Source organism: Lissotriton vulgaris, chromosome 2_1 (genome assembly GCF_964263255.1).
Source record: "Lissotriton vulgaris chromosome 2_1, aLisVul1.2, whole genome shotgun sequence".
Taxonomy (NCBI): Eukaryota; Metazoa; Chordata; class Amphibia; order Caudata; family Salamandridae; genus Lissotriton; species Lissotriton vulgaris.
Window position 1 is genome coordinate 585,117,210 of NC_141687.1, and position 20,313 is coordinate 585,137,522.

At 43.6% G+C, this 20,313-nt stretch overlaps 1 protein-coding gene across 2 annotated transcripts in view; it reads left to right on the top strand.

Moving 5' to 3' along the window:
- The window catches only part of CYB561A3 (cytochrome b561 family member A3), a 186,720-nt gene that overhangs the window by 78,241 nt on the left and 88,166 nt on the right, over positions 1-20,313 (top strand). Inside the window, exon 2 of one of the 2 annotated variants that reach the window (XM_086955608.1) lies at positions 286-344. The exons of the other annotated variant lie outside the window; for it this stretch is intronic. Coding sequence (XP_086811734.1) covers positions 288-344 — 57 coding nt within the window. The 5' untranslated portion in view covers positions 286-287. The remainder of the gene's footprint in view (positions 1-285; positions 345-20,313) is intronic. 2 annotated transcript variants of the gene reach the window in all.

A 20,313-nucleotide genomic window follows, 5' to 3' on the forward strand; every position in this document is an offset into this window, starting at 1 on the left:
ACTGAAGTGTGCAAAAAAAACTGTTGAATGCTTTTTCTGCATCCAAAGCTATGGCTGTCAAGGAATGAGAGGTATGTGAGGCCTTGGAGAGGATATAAAAAAATAAGCGAGTGTTGTCCGTAATGAGCCTTCCTTTAACAAAGCCAGATTGCTCAGTCCCCAGTAAATCAGGCATCTGAGATTCCAAACGTAATGCTAGAGCTTTTGAAAACATTTGATAATCTATGTTGACCAGGGAGATAAGTCGATAATTTTTACAATGTTGCGGATCCTTTCCCTCCTTAGGTATGAGGCAAATAAGAGCATCGGAAAAAGAGCCAGTAGACTCTCCAGACTCTAAAAAGGTATGTATAAGGGTATGCAATTTAGGAATCAGTAAGGACGCAAAATGAGTAAAGAATTTTACAGTGAAGCCATCTGGGCCAGGAGCTTTATCTTTTTTGAGTATTTTTAAAGCAGCATGAAGTACCTTCTGTGTAAGGTCATATTCTAAAAGAGAGAAGTCTGGGCGCGTGTCAGCCGAACAGTGAATTTTAGAAAGAAATTGAGAAATAGAGTGGTCAGAAGAAAGAGTTTCAGATGTATATAGTGATTTATAAAAGTGAAGAAATTCATTCAAGATGTCTTCGTCTTTGAATTTCAGTGAGTCATCTTTTCCAAAAATAGATTCTATATTGAGTTTGTTTTGTTTAACTTTTAAATAGCTAGCCAATAATTTCCTGGCTTTATTCTGACTACCATAACATTTTGCGCTGGATTTCAAGAAGTAGTTTGAAGCATTGTTAGTAGTGTCTTGATTAAATTGAAATTTGACTTTTTGGAGTTCAGATAAACAGGCTTTTGATTTAGAGAAGTTGTAAGAGTGTTCTAGTTTTTTTATTTTGGCTAGCAAAGTATTGGTTATTTGTTGCGCTTTTTTACGTTTTTTGGGGACAAAACGGATAATAAAATCTCTGGCTGATGCCTTGAAGGCATCCCAAACCACATGAAAAGTTATGGCATCTGATTGATTAAAAGTGAAATATTTGTTAAAAAAGAGATGAAGGAAGATGTGAAGACCGGATCTAGAAGTAGGGCAGTATTAAAATGCCATTTCCGGGACAATTTGGGTTTACACAAAACATCAAGATGAATGGTTATAGGGGCATGATCAGATATTAGTGTAGAACCAATATCCACCGACATTCATGATTGAGAAACATTATGAGATACAAAGATATAATCCAGGCGTGACTGAGTATGATGAGCTGGTGAGTAAAAGGAATATTCCCTCAAGGTAGGATTGCAGAGTCTCCAAGCGTCTATGAGTTTGTGTTGTTTCAATGTTTGTGAAAATAGTTTGAGATTTATGAGGGACAAAGGGAGATGACGAGTTCCGATCTAAAAACGGATCTAAAATTTCATTACATTCGCCGGCAAGAATAAAATTGTCATCGTAACATTGTGTGATTTGTTGGGCCAGGGATGTCCAAAAATAGGGATCACCAATTGTGGGTCCATAAATGTTCAATAAAGACAGTGGAACATTATCCACCACAAATTTATCAAATATCCATCTACCAGCTTGATCTGTACAATGTGATAATATCTTAATGGAAAGAGATTTCGAAAAAGAACGAGGACACCATTGCGTTTGCCATCACCCGGAGAGAAAAGGGATTCACCCACGAAACCTCTTTTCAATTTCGCAGATTCATCAGTTGGCAAGTGAGATTCCTGTATATATGCAATGTCTGCTTTCAATTTAGCTAAATGTGTCAGGACTCTGTCATTTAATAGGCGAATGTAAACCTCTGACATTCCACAAAATAATTTTTAAAGGCATTGATTAAAACTGAGAATATACGAAAGACTCCAATAATAACAACATCTTGAAATAATGAAACTATGTTTGACATCAAACCAACTGTATATTGAATGAAATATTTGAGATAGGAAAACAAAGGAAGAAGAAAGGGAAATACAGTGAATGAACAACTTCTGAAAAGGAGAAGAAAATTGTGAAGCAAAGAAAACCAATAAGGAAGGTAATAATTGAGACAAAGCATTCAGAGAAAAAGAAAGAAAAGTAGTACAGAAAAGACAAAGAGCAATTGAAAAACAAGACTTGCATACAATCCAGGACATATGAGAGGTGGAGAGATGGAAGGCCACACAGAACAATGACGTGTCCATGACCCACGTAGGAAGGCGGGAAGGAGAACAGAACGATCAGACTTCAGGACATAGGGAAGGAATAACACGCGGGAACAGCCTGTTTGGAGAAAAAAGAGGTTAATTATACAATGAAAACAATAACAGTATGAATTAACTCCTGTTTACATATTAATAAAAGATAAATGATTCAAGTCTAAATTCAAAGATCATGAAAGGTTTGTAACCATAACAGAGTCTACTAATTGTCTATTTAGGAGTAAATTAAGAAGTAGTATCCATTGTGTCAGGATGGTAGGAGTATAGGAAACTCTTCAATTTTATCGGGTCTTCATAGGTAGTACTTCTATTATTTTTTTTTTTGAAAAATTTTTGAAACCTTTATTGTGCAAGTAATAGAAGAACAAATACGGGCCTACAACCATCCGGCCGGCCACAATACTTTTGAGCACAGGTGCTAGCAATACAGTCCCCCAACGGCATCAGGTGACATAGCAACAATTAAAACAGTTACACTGGAAAAAACATGTCGCCAGGGAGGAGGAGCAGTAAAGGTGAAATTTTAAAGTTTTTCGGTTAAATAAAAGTCAGGGAAGGATAGGTGCAAAGACGATCTGAGTCCGTACAGTAATTTCCCCACATGAGTAGGCAGCAGGAATAATAGCAACAGTTGCGTGAAGCACCCCATCAGAGTGGCAATACAATAGAAGAACAAATTGGACCACAGGAACCATACTCGTACCACTCCCAGCGCCACCCACTCCCAGCCATCCCCTATCACAGACCCAGAAAGGAAAACAGTACAAGAAAGCGCAGAAAAGTGAGAAAAAGGCCCATAGAAACTAAATAAGGAAAATAAAATCTACCCCCCCACCCTACACCAATGCGGAGGCTACGGCCTACCCCCCCCCGACAATGTGCCTGTCGCCCCTTAAAGAACCCGAAATGTAGTGCAAGTAAAAGAACAGAAAGAAGGAAAGAGAAGAAAAATAATAAAATATAACTCTGAAATATAGAGAGTGAGATTAGGCCACCCTAGTCTACGACTCTCAGAAACTACAAGTGAAGCGTGAGGAGGAGCCATTCTAAACGTTCCCAGCACTCCAGTCAAAAACACTATCCCCACCCAGTCTGTGACCACTAAGGAACAAATATTAATACGAAAGCAGTCGTGGAAAGACATTATATCGTGCGTGACTTAGCAAGCGTGTAAAATTCCTAATCCCGGTCCAACCAGCCAAGCAACCGACAGCATCAAAAGAACCTAGCCCTGTCCCGACCTCGGACAGATCCCAAAGTGAGGCACATGAAGAAGGTCCGCCCCCACCAAGACAAAGAACCAATATGGCTGCATAACGGAGGAGAGTAAACCAGTGACGCAAAATGGCCAACGAACATCATCAGTAAATCATTCATCCTTTCCCAACCAAGTTCCATAGGCCATCGGGGACAAGGAGAGGTCCTGCACATATCGGAATAGTATTCCAATCCGGGTCCCCCCCAACTGATCAGGCATAAGGTCCGGGACCATCAATCACAACTTTTGTCCCCGGAACACCAACCCGCAAAATCAATCACCCCATAAGGCAGGGACAAGGAAAATCAAACACAGTAATTGCAGCTTGAGGTGGATAGGAGATCAGTCCGCATGATAGCAACGGCGACCTGTAGTGGGGGATAATTGCAATCGATACATGACCAATGTGTCAAAAAGCAGTTCAATCCGGGATCGTAGCCAGGCAATCTATCAGAACCACCAAAGGAAGACCTCAGCCCTCCCCCGTACGTCGGATTCCCTCCAGGAAAGGCAGCAGCTGTGAGTGTACTCCATGCAGAACAAAGGAGAAAGATGGCCACACTCGATGAAGACGAAGCAGAGGAAGAGGAGGGGAGTGTCCCCACTCACCAGCCAGATCAACAACCACTTTGACGAACTCTCCTTTTGTCCCAGGATGGCACCCACTCCGATGTTGTTGAAACAGCAATGTCTGCATTTTCACAGGCAAAGTCTCGGATGTCGGAGTGGAGGGAGATTGTGCAACTGTAGCCTCGTCCATTAGGAAACATTCAACATTGTAGCCAGGGACAGAGTAGCCCTCCGTATCCTCACGTTGCAACACTGTGTCCCCTCCGGGAGCAGTGAGAGGCAGTAGGGAATCAGCCAGCCGTAGTCGCTTTATATCAGAAGCAACTTCTTCGATCTTCCATTCCAGACCTCGGGCGTTTCTTCGCCATGTCGCCCTTAATTCTGCTAGGGCTGAAAGGATGTCGCCACAGGTCAGGGCACCCCGCAATACTGGCCGGTCTGCACTGCTCGGCGGCGTCTCCAGAGCAGCCTCGGGCGCTAGGACGGGCAGGGCTGCAGATGTTGAGGGCAGGGGAGCCACCACGCTTCCGATCCGATATGTAGGCGCCATTACCGCCCATACGGTCAGCCTGCCGTAGAGGGAGGGGGGCGACCACAGCAACAAACGAAACAGCAGGTAGGGCCACTAATGGTAGCGCGGCTCCCAGTCTGGGGGTGTGGGGGGGCTGCACAGAGTGAGAGCCCCCTCGCTTGCTGTTGGGCGGGCGTGCGCGGCGGTAAAGACGCTCAAAATGGAGTCCACTCCAGTTGCCTGCCTAGGGATAAAGAAAGCGTCGCTGTCCCCGCTCCAGTCCTTCAAACAACCGCTCCGTTATGAAATGGGGTCCCGGCACCATGAAGAAGGGCGAGTCAGCCCAGCTCCGCAAATGTCAGCACCCAAAGGGATCGGGTCTGCCCCAGCGAGCCTCACCGACTGACTCCAGCGGCGTCCGGCGGCGATCATCTGGTCAGTTTTCAGGGGCTACGCCGGAGGTCGGCAAACGCCGCGAGTCCGCCGCGGATCCAGCCGGGAGAGACATCAGGTGAACGCCGTTTTCTCCAGCGCGGCTGTGGCCTCGGTTAAACAGGGTACAGCCGAGGATAGATAGCAGGATTTTTGTCTAAAAGCAGACGGGCTGCGGAGCCGGGAACTCACGCGTCCGTTCCGTCCGCCATCTTGGCTCCTCCTCCAGTACTTCTATTATTAATGGTCACTTTAAATAGGCAGGGGTGATGAAGACCATATCGTGCACCTATGGATCCTAATTGCGGTCATAGTGCTAAGAACTCCTTGCGTCAATCAGCAGTCGGCCTAGCATAGCCTTGAGAGCAAAATAAGGAGTTTCCTGATCAAATATGCGATTGATTGCTCTGACCGATGACAGAATGTTTTATAAGTCAGTGTATTCTAGAAAATACAAGATCACTCCCCTTGGTTTTTGTGCTGAGGAAGAAGACCATAGACGTGATGGTGGACACAGTCGATGAGCTGTCTGAATGTTCAAAATAGTGCTCTCTGGTAATTTAAGAAGTTTTGGAAGAAAGGATTTGAAAAAAGTAATTGGGTCTGAACCTTCTGTTCCCTCAGGAAGACCATAAAGGCGAAGATTATTCCTCCTATTCCTCCTATTCCTGTTTTCCACATTTTCAATTTGCTTGTGTAGCATGGACACCTGGGAGCATAGAGAATCCACTTTGGAAGTAGAGGAAGATAAAGAACCAAAATTCTGTTCCAGTGTAGTGACTCGTTCCTCCATATTTAGCCATTTTTCAGAGAGGATCTGAAGCTTAGAATTGGTCTCTTCCATGAATGGGCGCAAGGCCCTAATTTCTTTTAATAACAAGTCAATTGTAACAGAAGTAGATTGTTTAGGTGGAAAAGGAGGATCTTTCTTCAACCTTTTCGTTGATGCTTTGGTAGCATGAGATGTCGACACACCCTTAGGGGATGTATTGGCTAAGTCATCCATGGATAAACAATTATAGCATGAGCTAGTATGAATCAAAAATCTACGGGATGCCAGTTTAGATAAAGGTACATTTTTAGGCAGTATTCCCATAAATAGGAGAGATGAACTCCAACAACAAATATCAGCGATAATTACACATGAAGTTGCAATAACCAGAAAAAGTAACAGCGTGATATAAACATATAAAGTGATAATCAGGATGTTATGTAATGAAACAATTTGCTCAATCAATGTGAGCACACAGCATTATTAATGCTATAAAATTAGGAAGAATAAAGAAAAGTTGGTCCTAAAATACAGGCATCAAGAATGACATTAAAAATGGCAGTAAGAGGGCTGGAAAAAGACATATAAAATTAACTTTGCGTCAAGAAAAAGCGCCCTTAAAAATATGTCATGACCAATACATGCGATTGTTTGAGAATGATATACATAAACAAAGTAGTATGCATCGTTTAAGTAAAAAGCAAATCATCGTCAAAAACAATATATAAGTGATATTTATGAAGCGTAATATCCTCACAGTGGAAATGGAATATGTTATGGTAAAAGTTCAGTCATGGTGCTGAGGAAAGCATTACTCCAGCGAATACTTTGGGGTTTGCAGTCTTCAAAAATATATAAAGGCAAGAATAAGAGGCACAGTTTAAAATTATATGAGAAGAAAGATGCAATTAGATGCTTGTTATTCAACTCTCAGTTCCCATAAGATTGAATGAGAAGGCATCACACTGAGGAGAAGCGTTGTGCCGGTGGAGCATAAAATGGTGGACATATGTTCAGGGGAGCTGCGCTGCACCATGGTCAGGAGATGAGAAGACCTTCATATTGCAAATTGCCATAAATGTACTTGCATTAGCTTGGGAAACCATCAAAGTCGTCCCCTGGCAGGAAGCTAATTGCGTCGGTAAAACGGCGCGTTGGAGAAAACTCCGTCTGCGGCTTATAAAGGCATCAAAATGGCGTACCCGAGCTCGTCGGAGTCGCGTCGGGACTCACTTACGCAACAACCTTGCCTGCCGATGACGAAAATCTATAAAAAGGGATTCTTTCAGCAGACATTCGCGCTGCATATCCTTCATTTTGGAGATGGTGCGCGTGTAACATTACCGCGTTCGCTCCGTCTTTGCTCCCGTCACCTCAAGAGAGTCACGGATCTGCCGCCATTTTCCTGGGGCGCAAGTCACGCCCCCCAGGTTCTTGCATTCTTGAAGCTGGAATTTCCATGGGGAGAGAGTCTGTGCTGTGGAGGGTACGAAATCTATCGTATATACCAGTTTACTAACTAGATGGGTAAGAGAGATCTCGTATACAGTAATATGGACAATGCAAGTTAGATTAAATAGACGTAACTCTGAGTAGCAAGAATAAAATTGAAGTAATGTCGTCTGATATTCTGGCACTAGATAGCAGGCGTTGAATTAAGATTTTGGCAAGCCGGAAAATGCTGAAAGCCATTTTAGAAAGCACTAGGGTTTCTGCTATCCATTTGAAGTCATTTGTTGAAATGATGGACTTCATTCCTTGTTGAAGTCTGATTTCGTAGTGTGCGTAACTACGACAATAATTTGGTGTGCAAATTGAGTTTTTTTATTTGAGTAATTTTATACAATTGGAGGCTTGCACTACTGCATATTTGTTGCATCTAGCCAGGCCTGAAGTGGTGTGGCACATTTAGAGAGAGGGAGATGAGGAGGAACTCTGTTTTTAAAAGGTTCAGTTCAAAGTGGAGGTTAGGCTTCCAGGATTATAGAAATGGCCTGGTACCAGTTATTTGACAGTTTCTTGTTTAGAGGTGATTCTCTGTAAGCTGCGTTAATCAGCATAGAGGTGGAAAAACTGTTGCATGATTCAAGTGTATATTTATTAGACCTAATTCTAAATCTGCTGACTGACCTTCATTGCAGTGATGTCTGCTATGCTCTGTGCCAGCATAACACTAATTCAGGCTGCTTTGTCCTTTTGAAAAAAATAGAAAGGCCTCTAGGAAGACCTTGTTTATTTTACAAGGATTAACAAATGCACTAGAAAATGATACTGATGATCATTCTGGGTCAAGTAATAATTATTAATGTTAACATAACATTTGTACAAGAGGCTTACGCTTAAAGAATCTGTTTCCTGACATTTACTAGACTGGGAAACCGCATCAGTTCTGGGTTGGAATTGTAGTGTAGTTCCTATTTTCCCTATAGGCCCTGCGCATTGGAATAACATAAACAGCAGTGTAGACGTAGGACTGCGGTCTTCTAGGTCTCTACTGACTATGTTAGACTTAATTTAGGTTTGCGCCAACTAGCTCAGAGGTCACTGGAAACTTTCTTGACTGAATAGGAAGTGATCAGCTTCCCTGGCTCAGACAAGAAGGGATTCAGCTTCCGACTACCGCATAAACATGACAACTTTGCTCCTCAGAATAAGAGTCAATCTCTAGAGTCGTGTGAAACAATAGATAGCTATTTCACTCAGTCAGTTGTGCAGATTTACTTTCACCAGGATGCAGTGAATAGAGAGACGGGCGTTTTCAATAAAAGATAATATTTATTGAGCAGTCTTCCTTCTCATGCAAGAGAAATGAATTGCCACAATAGCAAGACTTGTTATTATGAAAAGTGCGTACAGTAAAAGGAGTATTACGAAATAATACTGTAAAAGCATTGATATGGTTTCTTAGCCATAAGACAGTTAAAATGAATAAAGTATATACATTTATATATACATTGGCTAACGACCTCAACTGGTGCTTCTAACTACGCCTACCCCAGTGTACCTGACCTAAGCCTAATACAAGGGAGGGAGTAAGTAGCAGTTTAAGTTAAGTTGGTTTTGCCAAGAGTTTGTTTCAAGAATTCTCTCTAAGGGTTTAGTCAGCACCGTACCTCTGGAATAGAATGCGGGAGGTCTGGTATCACCTCTCAGGACCTGATATCCCAGTCACCCGCAAGGGTAGGCTGGAAACCCCGGAGCTGGATTTTCTCGGCAGGAGAAAAGACAGCGTCTTTCTCAGCGCGTCAAGGAGGAGGGGCAGCGTCCGTGGGCTTCTCGCATCTGCTGGGCTCTGCAAGGGGACAGCTGTTCTGCTCCTGTATTCACCACCACTGTGTGCTTGCTTAAGGCAACGTTGGTATATTTATACCTGAAAGGTGCCGAGTTTGCCGTAAGTTTTTGGACATAAGACGTCAATAATGATGTCACTAAGAACTGGTCGTTCTTACAGTGCTCGCAGGAGTAGTTCTATTACTAATCAAAACAAAGCAAGCGGGGCTTTCCCAGGTTGCTGGGGGTTTGAGATGTCGAACGAACTCGGTGTGCTATCTAGGAATCTAAGGAAGTGGCTTCTGCTGTGTCATGGACTGTCATGAACTGCAGAGACGAGTTACTGAAATATGGCTCTGATCGTTATGTCATTATAGGGATATGTATTGATTATAGCCGTATAGGGGCATGAGGTCACAATATTGATCGGGGTCCTAGATAAAACACAACACCCACTCCACGAATTTATGTCCATCAAATTACTAAAAACTAAAGCAATAAGAAGCACGTGTATTCCTACCCACCCCAAAATACATTTTGCATTTGAAATGGTGTATATGAAATACATGGAAATGAATTGGTACTGTATATTATCAAGCATAGTAATCATTCAAAAATATTGCATATGTAATCATTTGAACGATTCTGCGAAGAATTACACATGAAAAGTCTCTAACAGAAAAGAAGGGTGAGACTATTTCATCACATATAAATACAATTTCTGTAAAATGTGCTAGAGGCTAAGGTAACATTTTGTCTCTAGATCTACTAAAAATAGAAGCTCTGTTCTTTATGAATAGTTCTACTTTAAGCAAAGGACGTGTGCCAGAAAAAAGGTAAACATTTTGGAAAAAATAATTTCATGGTGAGCGGGGAAAACATAGTTCAAAACGCTTTTCAGTAGCTTTTTGTTTATCAAAGCTACCCTCATGGAATTACTAGCCCCTTATCTCAGAGCCAAAGAAGACTTTGTCCTCCTAGGAGATTTTAATATACATGCAGACAACGCGGAACTTACGGAAACAAAATCTCTGCTCGCAGATATGTCCACGATAGGTCTTGAACTCCATAATTCCGGTCCCACCCACGAAGGGGGGCACCTCCTAGACTTACTCTTCTCGAATTGCCCCACCTTGCCCTGTATAACCACCTCTCAGTTGGATTGGACAGACCACTATCTGTTAGAATTTGACCTTCCTATAACAAGTAAACGGCCATCCAACAAAATTCTTCCTCCAATATGGCGGCGCCAGTGGCATAAAGTCACTACAGAAGGATTACAGAAGATCTGGAAAAAACCCAAATTTCATGAAACAGATAAGGTAGAAGATACACTAATCAAATTCAATGATTCCCTTATGGAGGCAATAGATAAGCTAGCCCCGCTGAAACTTCACAAACAATTCCCCACTCACAAACAGGAGAAATGGTACTCAGACATATTAAGAACTGAGAAGCAAGGGTGTAGAAAACTGGAAAAAAATGGAGGAGGTCACACCTCGCAGATGATGGGAAAGCCTATTTAGAAGCTCAATCAAAATACTACAAAAACATCAGAAAGGCTCGCAAGAACAGTCTGGCCCAACAACTGTCAGAGGCAGGCAATTCCTCGAAGGAATTATATAAGATACTTGAATCATTTGTAAAACCCACAGCATGTGTGAGCTCGGATGACTTCTCACTGCCACTCTGTAATGAGATATCCCTGTTTTTCGAGAGTAAAATTAATATCATATATGATAAAATCTTGAAAGCCACCAGTACCAACTGTGGCAACCATGTCCCCACTACATCGCAACAAAAGACAATATCTTTACTCTCTTTTCCCCCAGTTTCCAACATCGATCTCCCCCTCCTAACTAGCCACATTAAATCTGGCTCCCCTAATGACCTCATACCAGCGAAAATGATGGCTCCTCTAAACTCCTTCCTAGGCCCATTTATTCAAACCATCATAAATCAATCCCTTAGAGAAGGACAGGTACCATCTGAGTGGAAACAAGCTGTAGTCAATCTCATTCGGAAAAATACCAAATTACCCTGGTCTGACCTATCAAACCTTAGACCCATCTCCCTCCTACCCTACCTCAGTAAACTCACTGAGAAGCATGTTAACACCCACCTGTCGAAATACATCGAGGCAGCGGAGGGCCTGGACCTATCCCAATCTGGTTTTAGGCCCAATCACAGCACTGAATCAGCCCTCCTCTCCGTGACCGATAACATCAGGATGTCACTGTATAGGGGGGGATCAGTGATTTTAGTGCTGTTAGATTTGTCCGCTGCCTTCGACACGGTATCACATGAACTTCTTCTCGAAAGACTGAGTGATGTGGGGGTAGGAGGAACGGCTCTATCATGGCTGCAAAGCTTTCTTTCTGGCCGAACTCGAGGTGTCAGACTGGGCTCTCATTCTTCACCATCAAGGGTGTTAACTAAGGGAGTGCCACAGGGCTCGTGCCTTAGCCCCACGCTTTTTAATATTTATGTGGCCCCCTTAGCAAATCTGATAAGATCTTATGGATTCACTTCGGTGTCATACGCTGATGACACCCAGCTTTTGTTTCCCTTTCAAACTCTCACACCAGCAATTCAGTCAACATTTGCGGATGGGATGAGAGCAGTAGCGCATTGGATGGCTCAAAATTTCCTCCAATGCAATGTGTCCAAAACCGAGGTCATGCTGTTTGGGGGGGCGACTCTTCTATGGTCCCCAGAATGGTAGCCCCTGGAGCTAGGCCCTGTTCCCAACCCCAAACCAATAGCAAAAAACCTCGGCGTTAAACTAGACCAGGCGCTCCTGCTCAAGGAGCACACCACTCAAGTGGCAGGTGCTTGCCTCCATGTGGTGGGGCTACTGCGACGCGTCTTTCCATTTCTGCCAGACAATCATAGAAAAACACTCATCCAAACCCTTATAATAAGCAGAATGGACTACTGCAACGGACTATATTTATCGGCTAATGAGGAACAGTTGGATAAACTTCAGGTTGTCCAAAATACGGCAGCTAGACTGGCTCTCAATGCCCCTCCCAGAACGCCCTCCCGCCCTCTACTTCGCCAACTTCACTGGCTGCCAGTAAAGCAGCGCATCAAATTTAAAATCTGTAGCATGATACATAGATGCCTGTTTGGTACTAGCCCCAAATACCTTAAAGAAAAATTTGTACCATACACCCCTGGACGTACACTACGTTCAAGCAACCATCAACTGCTACAGGTCCCAAAGATAAGAAGAGCAAGACAGGGCGGTCGAGCCCTGTCTTACAAAGGACCTATCCTCTGGAACTCCCTACCCACTGAACTGAAACAGATCACGAATCTTGAACCATTCAGGAAAAAACTTAAAACTTACCTCTTTACCTTGCCATAAAAAATGTAATTCAAACTTCCCCCCTACAGCTGCAAATCACACTGTAAACTGTCCAATGTAAGCAACAGCGCAGAGATATCCCTTCGGGAATTGACTCAGGCGCTTAATAAGCAAATAAATAAATAAATAAATAAAGCTGAAGGCCGAATTCAGAGTTCATGGGAACGCTGTGTGCCGGAATGTTTTTCCAAAAAGTTATTGTTTCTGTTCAGGGTAGAACATCATTTCAGACAGGCTCGCAAAGAATTGGTCTACATATTCAGGTGACAGTTCGACCAAGTTTGATAATGCTGTAACTTGGCAGTTGTGAGAATGATTGCTATCATCGATTTCAGGATCAGCAATGCTCACAGAAGGTCGTACCTGGGTGATGTTGCTTTCATTTCTTGCTTCACTGCCACCACCTAGTCGTAGTGCAGGAGTCTCAATGAATGCCGTCATCAGGATTGGTAACCGCTGGGGACAACACGATGTGTGAGCCGTTACTGGACTTAGCAAAGTATCGACGTCCATTGGTATTGCTAATGGTAGTGCAAGACAGGTGTCTAACACGCATTCCTCTCCGCATAGCATACATAGAAGCACAGGTAAGATGCAGGTCTGCCATATAGGTCTGAATGAAAGAAACCAGGTCATATTCGGATCTCGTAGCCGGGCTATCCCAAGGACTTTAGTTATGCGGTCCCGGTAGCGTATTGCTAGGATCGTTTCTTCCATCCGTGCCGGAGTCATGTCTGCGGTTTGGTTTGCCATATCGGAGCAGGAGACTCAAAAATAAAATACCTTCTACGAGTCCCAAAAGTAGTGGTACGCCGCCAAAAATCAAATGTACAAAATTTGGAAAGATACCCTGGACCTCTTCAAATGGTGTTAACAGTCCCGAAAAAACTGTCTTAAATACATTCGAGATACCACTGGCATTCGACATATTTAGGATTTGGCTAAGCATTTCTGTGAAATGCACCGGGCAATTTGTTGATAAAAGTGTATGTATCTCTGCCGCCGTCCTTGCAAATTGGTGATCATACGTCTCTTTTGATGACGAGATGGGCACTGTTGTCTGCAAAAGCACAGACTTCATTCTGCTTAAAGTATCAATTCGTATAGAAGAGATATTCAAACTAGGTCAAATCGGAGCCACTGAGTCTCCAGGGCCGTTCGGATACAATGCTTGCATACAGCAAGTGACCATGGAACTCACGCTTAAGAGATATGCTTTCCCTGGCACCAAGCCACAACAGCTGTAATCCGTTATTAGAACGTAACTCCCGTTAGAAAGTCGCCTAAAGAATGGCTCTATTTGTGCTGCAGGTGTGCCATGCTGGTGGCATGAAAGGTTGTTCGAAGTATCCTCACAGGCCCCATGTAAGTTAATACCTTGGCACAAAAGTATACCGCTTAGTGAATGTTTACACTCATTACCACTAATAAATAATTTTTTGTTGTTGTCACTGTAACATGTGTGTGTATAAGGTAATTTCCATGATAACTTAATGTATCCTTTACCCAACTTTTCATACTGGCCTGCCGGTATATACTCAAGGCAATTTTTAAATTGGAAAGTTGTTATCGGAATTGTGATAATCCCGTGTATTATCCATTCAATGACAGGTCTTTCTGACATTGTCAATGGTAATCCTGTGTATTATCCATTCAATGACAGGTCTTTCTGACATTGTCAATGGTAATCTCTCAAGTTTTTCGATGCTCAGGATTGTATAGTCTGCTCCTTTCTGTGCCAAACTGATTTGTTTATCAGTAAGGTTAAAGATAGTAAACAATGACGTTGTGTTGATTAAACGCCATGGCACATAGCCTGAACGAAGATTTTGCAATGTCCAGCCTAGCTGTACAATAGAACGTAATTGGGACTGGCTATGTTGTAACATTAGCAAGTCCTGGTCTATTATATCAAATGCAGATGATACAATACTGTCCAGTGAATATAATCTGGAAGACAGTCATTAACCCATTGTCTACAACAGAAAGTGATTTTTCCAAATTAATACGATAAATTTCTCGTATTTTCTCGGCTGTTTCAATTTGAGTTTCTTTCCAAGCCTCGTTGTATGCCGCATATATGCTGGCCACTATGAAACGTTTTTGACGCTGTTTGCGTGGTCCCATAATGAAATCGCGCAAGTCAGCACCATCTTTAAGTAAAGACAAGTGTTGCTTAATTTGTGCCAGTGTGGATGTTTGTAGCCATTCAAGGCATAGTTTCCCTACACTGTATGTTGTTACTATCCCTGGATGTTGTCTCTGGGAGTATCTAGGGTCTGGTCTGGACATTTTTAACCCCTGTATTTTGTTCAGGAATCTATCTTGACAGTTATTCGTGTCTGTAGGCCAGATTAACCACTTTTTCCAATCAGGATGTGTTCTGTTTCCATTTAAAATTTGGGATACGTCTAATTCAATATCTGTGGTTGCATTATCAGGTATTGGCTTCGGAATAGACGGTTTGTTAAGGTCTTTAATCTTGGCTAGACCAAGACAGGTTGTTTGTTGAATTGTGTCATTCAAGAACATTATTTGTTCTGGGATCATGCAGGCTCGAAATAATGCTTCTAGGCCTTGTACCTTCCAATCTTTTGTACCCCAGATGGTTTTTGTTTCAATGTTATTTTTCTAGTAATCAAAACCAAATGTAATAATTTTTTCATAAAATGCTTCTAAAAATATCAATTTAGTATTAGCCAGCATGGTTTTCGTCCCTGTTTTATCCAACAGTTTATAATAAAATGTTTCTGCATTACTCATGTTAAACCCTGAGAAGTATTGGAATTTCTCATAGAATGTTTTGAACTGCTTTTAGGTGGAGTAGCACAATGTTCCCATTGGTTATATTTAAAAACATTTCTAGGTTGAGCAGATTTATGTAAATAGTGGTCTGCGTAATGTGAAAAAACAGTACATCTGTTCATAATTAGATGAACCTTGTAAATAATCATGTTCTGTAAATTTTGCTGACAACACTAAATCCGACATCATATCATTTATACTTTTAAAGTCCCAATCATCAGAGAATGTACTTGGTTTTACAAAGTCACTTAATGAAACCTTAAACTGGTGAGGATATTTCAAGATCTCGACTGGGCCATATATTTCATAGTCTGTCTTGTCCCAAACTACCCCGCCGGGTATTGGAATGGCTGTGACATTTACTGATGATAGTTCTCTTTTCTCGATGTGAGATGATTTGTGAGGCTTCAGAACTAAGTTGATGTTCTGACTTGCTGTGTCCATTGAACTGTGATAAATGTTCCTAAAATTAAAACTAAAATTAGGCATTGTAGTAGTATAAGTATCCCTGATACAATCCGATGTTCAATCAATGGTGCATTCAGATATGCTTCTTTGATCTGATGAAAGAGTTCTGTTACTTTTTCTTGAAAAGTCTTTGTTTCTGGCGTCACTTCAGGGTCGCTTTGATCTTCAGAAAAGTTGTCGAAATTGATGAAGTAGCCAGATGCAGTTCTGTCGATTGTTGGAATTGTTTTTCCCATTTGGCTTTCATTAGCACATTCTGATGCCACATCATTGTAGACTGGTGTTTCATGACAAACTGTTTCAATTTGTGTTTCAAGAGGCACAAGTTCCATGAAATTTCGGCATAGTCCTTTTTTAGGTCTCGCCTGTCGATGCGCATGCGCATCGAGCAAGCGAGACTATTGCGAGTTATCCACTCTTTATCCACACTGCAAAGAATCGTGGCGATTCCTTGCAGTGCCCGTGACTTTTAAGGTCAATGCGCATGCGCATTGAGCTTATGCGCATGCGCATTGACCTTAAAAGCGCGTGCGCGTGCACGTCCGTCTTTGTTTACCCGCTCCGCCCCCTCCCGCCGTGTCGCATTTCTCCTCCCCCTCCCCTCTCTTCCTTCCGTCTAACGCCCTTCCGCGTAACACCGCCGCAAAGGTCACATCCTGCCGTGTCGCACCTCTCCCCTCTCCGCCCCCTCCCCGCTCCGCCCCCTCCCCTTCCCTCCGTGTCGCATTTCTCCTCCCCCCTCCCCTCTCTTCCGCCCGTCCGTCTTGTTATTCAACGCTCCATGTCTCCAGGCACCAGTCGGGACCTCCTGCTTCCCTGGGCCTCTCACCGGGGCTACAAGCGCGCCCCGGGTCTCAACGCACCACCACAGAGGTGCTCAGGCCGCAGAGCCAGTCCACCGCAGGCTCGTCTTCAAATCCGGTTCGGAGCGGGATCCTCGGCATTCAATCGCAGTCAAGACAGGTCTGCCCCGTATCCCGCGGCCCGGCAGACAACCCCCAGTATGGCAGGCATGTTCAGGCTTTCATCGGCCGCCTATCTGAATTCTGCATAACAAATGTGTGGGATACTGAGTTGGGCCCTGGTCTCCGGAATCAATATTATATCAAATGTGCTTTCTATTCTTGTGGGAACTTCTTAGTTTAGTTATGAGTCCCAGCAACGCTCGATCTTCATTACTCAGCTATCCATACCTCCCCTCCGCTCACTGCCCGACCCCTCTTGCTCTGCTCCCCCCCCCCCTGCTTCCCTCACATTGTGACCTGCTTCCCAGAGTCGCTCTTGCAATGCCTGCAAAAAGATAATAGCTTCCAAGGTATACAATGGGCTGGCTTTCTAGGGCGTCTTTCGCCACTTCCACTTCACCCCCTTCGTGTGTATGCCTTTCTCACCTTTAGAAAACATTCTGCACATGTGCGTCTCTTTGTATGTACGCATTTATTGCATTCTGTATGTGAGCACGTGTATTATTGCTTTCAGTCAGTGTGTATTTTTGTGTTATGTGAGTGTGCCTTTGTGTGTGTGTGCCCGTCTGTGTGTGCCGGATTGCCCCTTCTCTCTCACCTTACCTAATCACTTCTGTCTTCATCTCTCTCCCCCTTGCTCTCTTGCTCTCTCTCTTTACCCATCCACTCATGTTGCCCCATCTCGCTCTGTGTCCTTAAAATCTCTTGTTTCTTCAAATCTGGACGCTTTAAACCTCCCATTGCAAAGCAGTGAACGGCAGGGGTCTTCTGAACCTTCACAGCTGTGGTTCAGGAAATAGGAAACCCCTCTAGAGGGTCCTGTAACACTCGCAGCCTTCTAAAAATCCTGGTCACTGCACTCTACCCTCAGCCCAGCCACCATCTTCGCCATCCTCACCCCGACCATACTTTAACCAACCGCACAATGGTGTAGCGCCCGCTGTTACGTGAGTTTAGTGCTCATACAAAATATGTGACGCAATGGAAAAAATGGACATGTTGCTTCACTGCAGGCTCATTAAGTAATTGACATTTTTTATTGTTGTCATGCTCCATTAAAGTGCATGTTCTACAAGGGCATCTTCTGCCCTCCCTGTCCTTACTTGCACCCGCCTCCCACAGCACTTCTACATCAAAATTGCTTCCACCCGCCCGAGCACTTCAAATGCTTGCATTTTTCAAAGGTGTAACATTAATATTTCATTGAAGCCACCTCACAGGGGTGAGACAAGAGATACAAGAGTGTGTGCGTGTATAAGTGCGCGTGCATGTGTGTCTGAGTGTACACATTTGCATAGGTATGTAGGAGTCCCTGTGTTTGTGTGTGTGCTTATATATCTGCATGCGTGTGTGTAAATGTATCTGCTCTTGGTAGTGCTGCATATGTATATGCATGCTTGCTATATGCATTTCTATGTGCATGTGTGTGTCTGTGTTTGTATGTGCTCCTGCTTGCAAGCGTATGTGTGCCTGAGAGTGTATATGTATGCTTGCGTGGTTGCATCTATCAATGTATGTGGCTGCAGGTGACTGTGTTTCCAGATGTGTGCATGTCTGTCTGTGCATGCATGTTTCTATATTTCTGTGCTTGCACGTTAGTGTTTCTATCTGTGCATCTATATTGATATTTAAGAGTTTTTTAGGTCGAGCTATTCGATTCGCATGCGCATCGAGCTTGCGAGCATATAGGGCTTTAAACAAACTTTAACTTACCCTCAACCCCTCACCCTCAACCCCTCACTCACCCTCACCCTCACTCACCCTCAACCCCTCACCCTCACTCTCACTCACCCTCACTCACCCTCAACCCCTCACTCACCCTCACTCTCACTCATCCTCACTCACCCTCAACCCCTCACCCACCCTCAACCCCTCACCCTAACTCACCCTCACCCTCACTCACCCTCAACCCCTCACTCACCCTCACTCACCCTCAACCCCTCAACATCAACCCCTCACCCTCACTCACCCTCACTCACCCTCACTCACCCTCACCCTCACCCTCACTCACCCTCACTCACCCTCACCCTCACTCACTCTCACCCTCACTCACCCTCACCCTCACTCACCCTCACTCACCCTCACTCACCCTCACTCACCCTCACTCACCCTCACTCACACTCACCCTCAACCCCTCACCCTCACTCACCCTCAACCCCTCACTCACCCTCACCCACCCTCACCCTCACTCACCCTCACTCACCCTCAACCCCTCACCCTCACACAGTGCAATAGGTCTCGGAGCATTTGAGTTAGAGCTTTTAGAAATGTTTATGGCTTTTTTTTTAAAATTCTTTAGCATTGGCTACAGGAAACAAAAATGCTAAAGATTTACAAAAAAACCCATAAACAATTCTAAAAGCACTAACTCTAATGCTGCGAGACCTATTGCATTTCCAATGCTTGTTATTCACTGCAGGTTTATCAAATGTGATTAGTCTTTCAGTTTGAACCTCTTGGATACTTGCAAATTTGGGTATTCTGTTACTTCTTGGGAGTCCACTGGGCCTGCTATTGATTATAGGCCACATGATTGTGGTTTTACCAGGTCGATTGATACAACTCTGTTCTCCTTTTTACCAGCAAGGGGCGGTAGTACTACTGATCTTGTTCCGTTGATCGCTAAGACAGGTACTGCTTTTCTGTAAGAAGGCCCAAATTCCTTCTTCACCGCTATTTTCTCTCTGACCAGATCCCCAATCTTTGGAATCCAGACAGGTCTTGATGGGACAGGTGGTGTGTCTTCAGTGGTGGTTGGCTGTTGTTTTAACTTTATGTTGCTCAGGGCTTTTCTTGTTTCATTTAAGTCCTGTAAAACAGCCAAACGATCTTTGATGTCAAAGTCTTTATTCTTATCTTCTACCACTGAAGCAAGACTATCTAAGTCCTGAACATGCATTCTAGTTCCGAACAATAGTTCGTACGGGCTGAAACCTTTTAGAGAATTTCTTGGCAAGTTGTTAAGACTACGTTGGACACTTATTAAATGTTTGACCCACCCATCACCCGAACCTAATACCTTTGCTGTTATAGATTGCTTTATGTCTCGTTTTTTCTTTCCACTACGCTGTTTCCCTCAGAATGGAAGGGACAAGAGAATCGCAATCCAATGCCCATGCTGGTCATGGCCTCCTTATAAGCTCGAGAGCTAAAAGCAGGACCCTGGTCAGAATGAAGCATGGCAATTGCGTATATGCCGATAAAGACTCGCAAATCTTTTATAACAGTTATGGCGTCAGCCGAGAGCTAGGGCCACATTTTTAAAGTGAACGTAGTCTTAAACTATTAATAGGACGCTGGATTGCATGTGTAGATAGCTTTATGCTACCTTCATAAATGGCCATGGCATTACTCCGCTTGACTCGTTACTGCAGTCTCTGTCGCAGTCTGGACAGCTCTTTACAAATTTATAATGGTGCAGGCTCATCCCCGGCCACCAGTATACTGATTGTAATTCGGTCAGAGATTCCTTCACCTGCTTGTGCCTTGGACCTTCACCCATGTGCGCGTCTGCTATTAATAACTTTCTCCGATTCGTGTTTGGAATTACCCTATCCCCCACTCCAGGGATTCTAGCAAAAGGAACGGAGTTTGCATCAATTACATATGTATAATTGAGTAGATAGTTCACAGGTAATGCTGCACAGTTGCCTTTTGAAGACGTTTTTACTGCCAGCATGGTTTCCCCTTCTATGT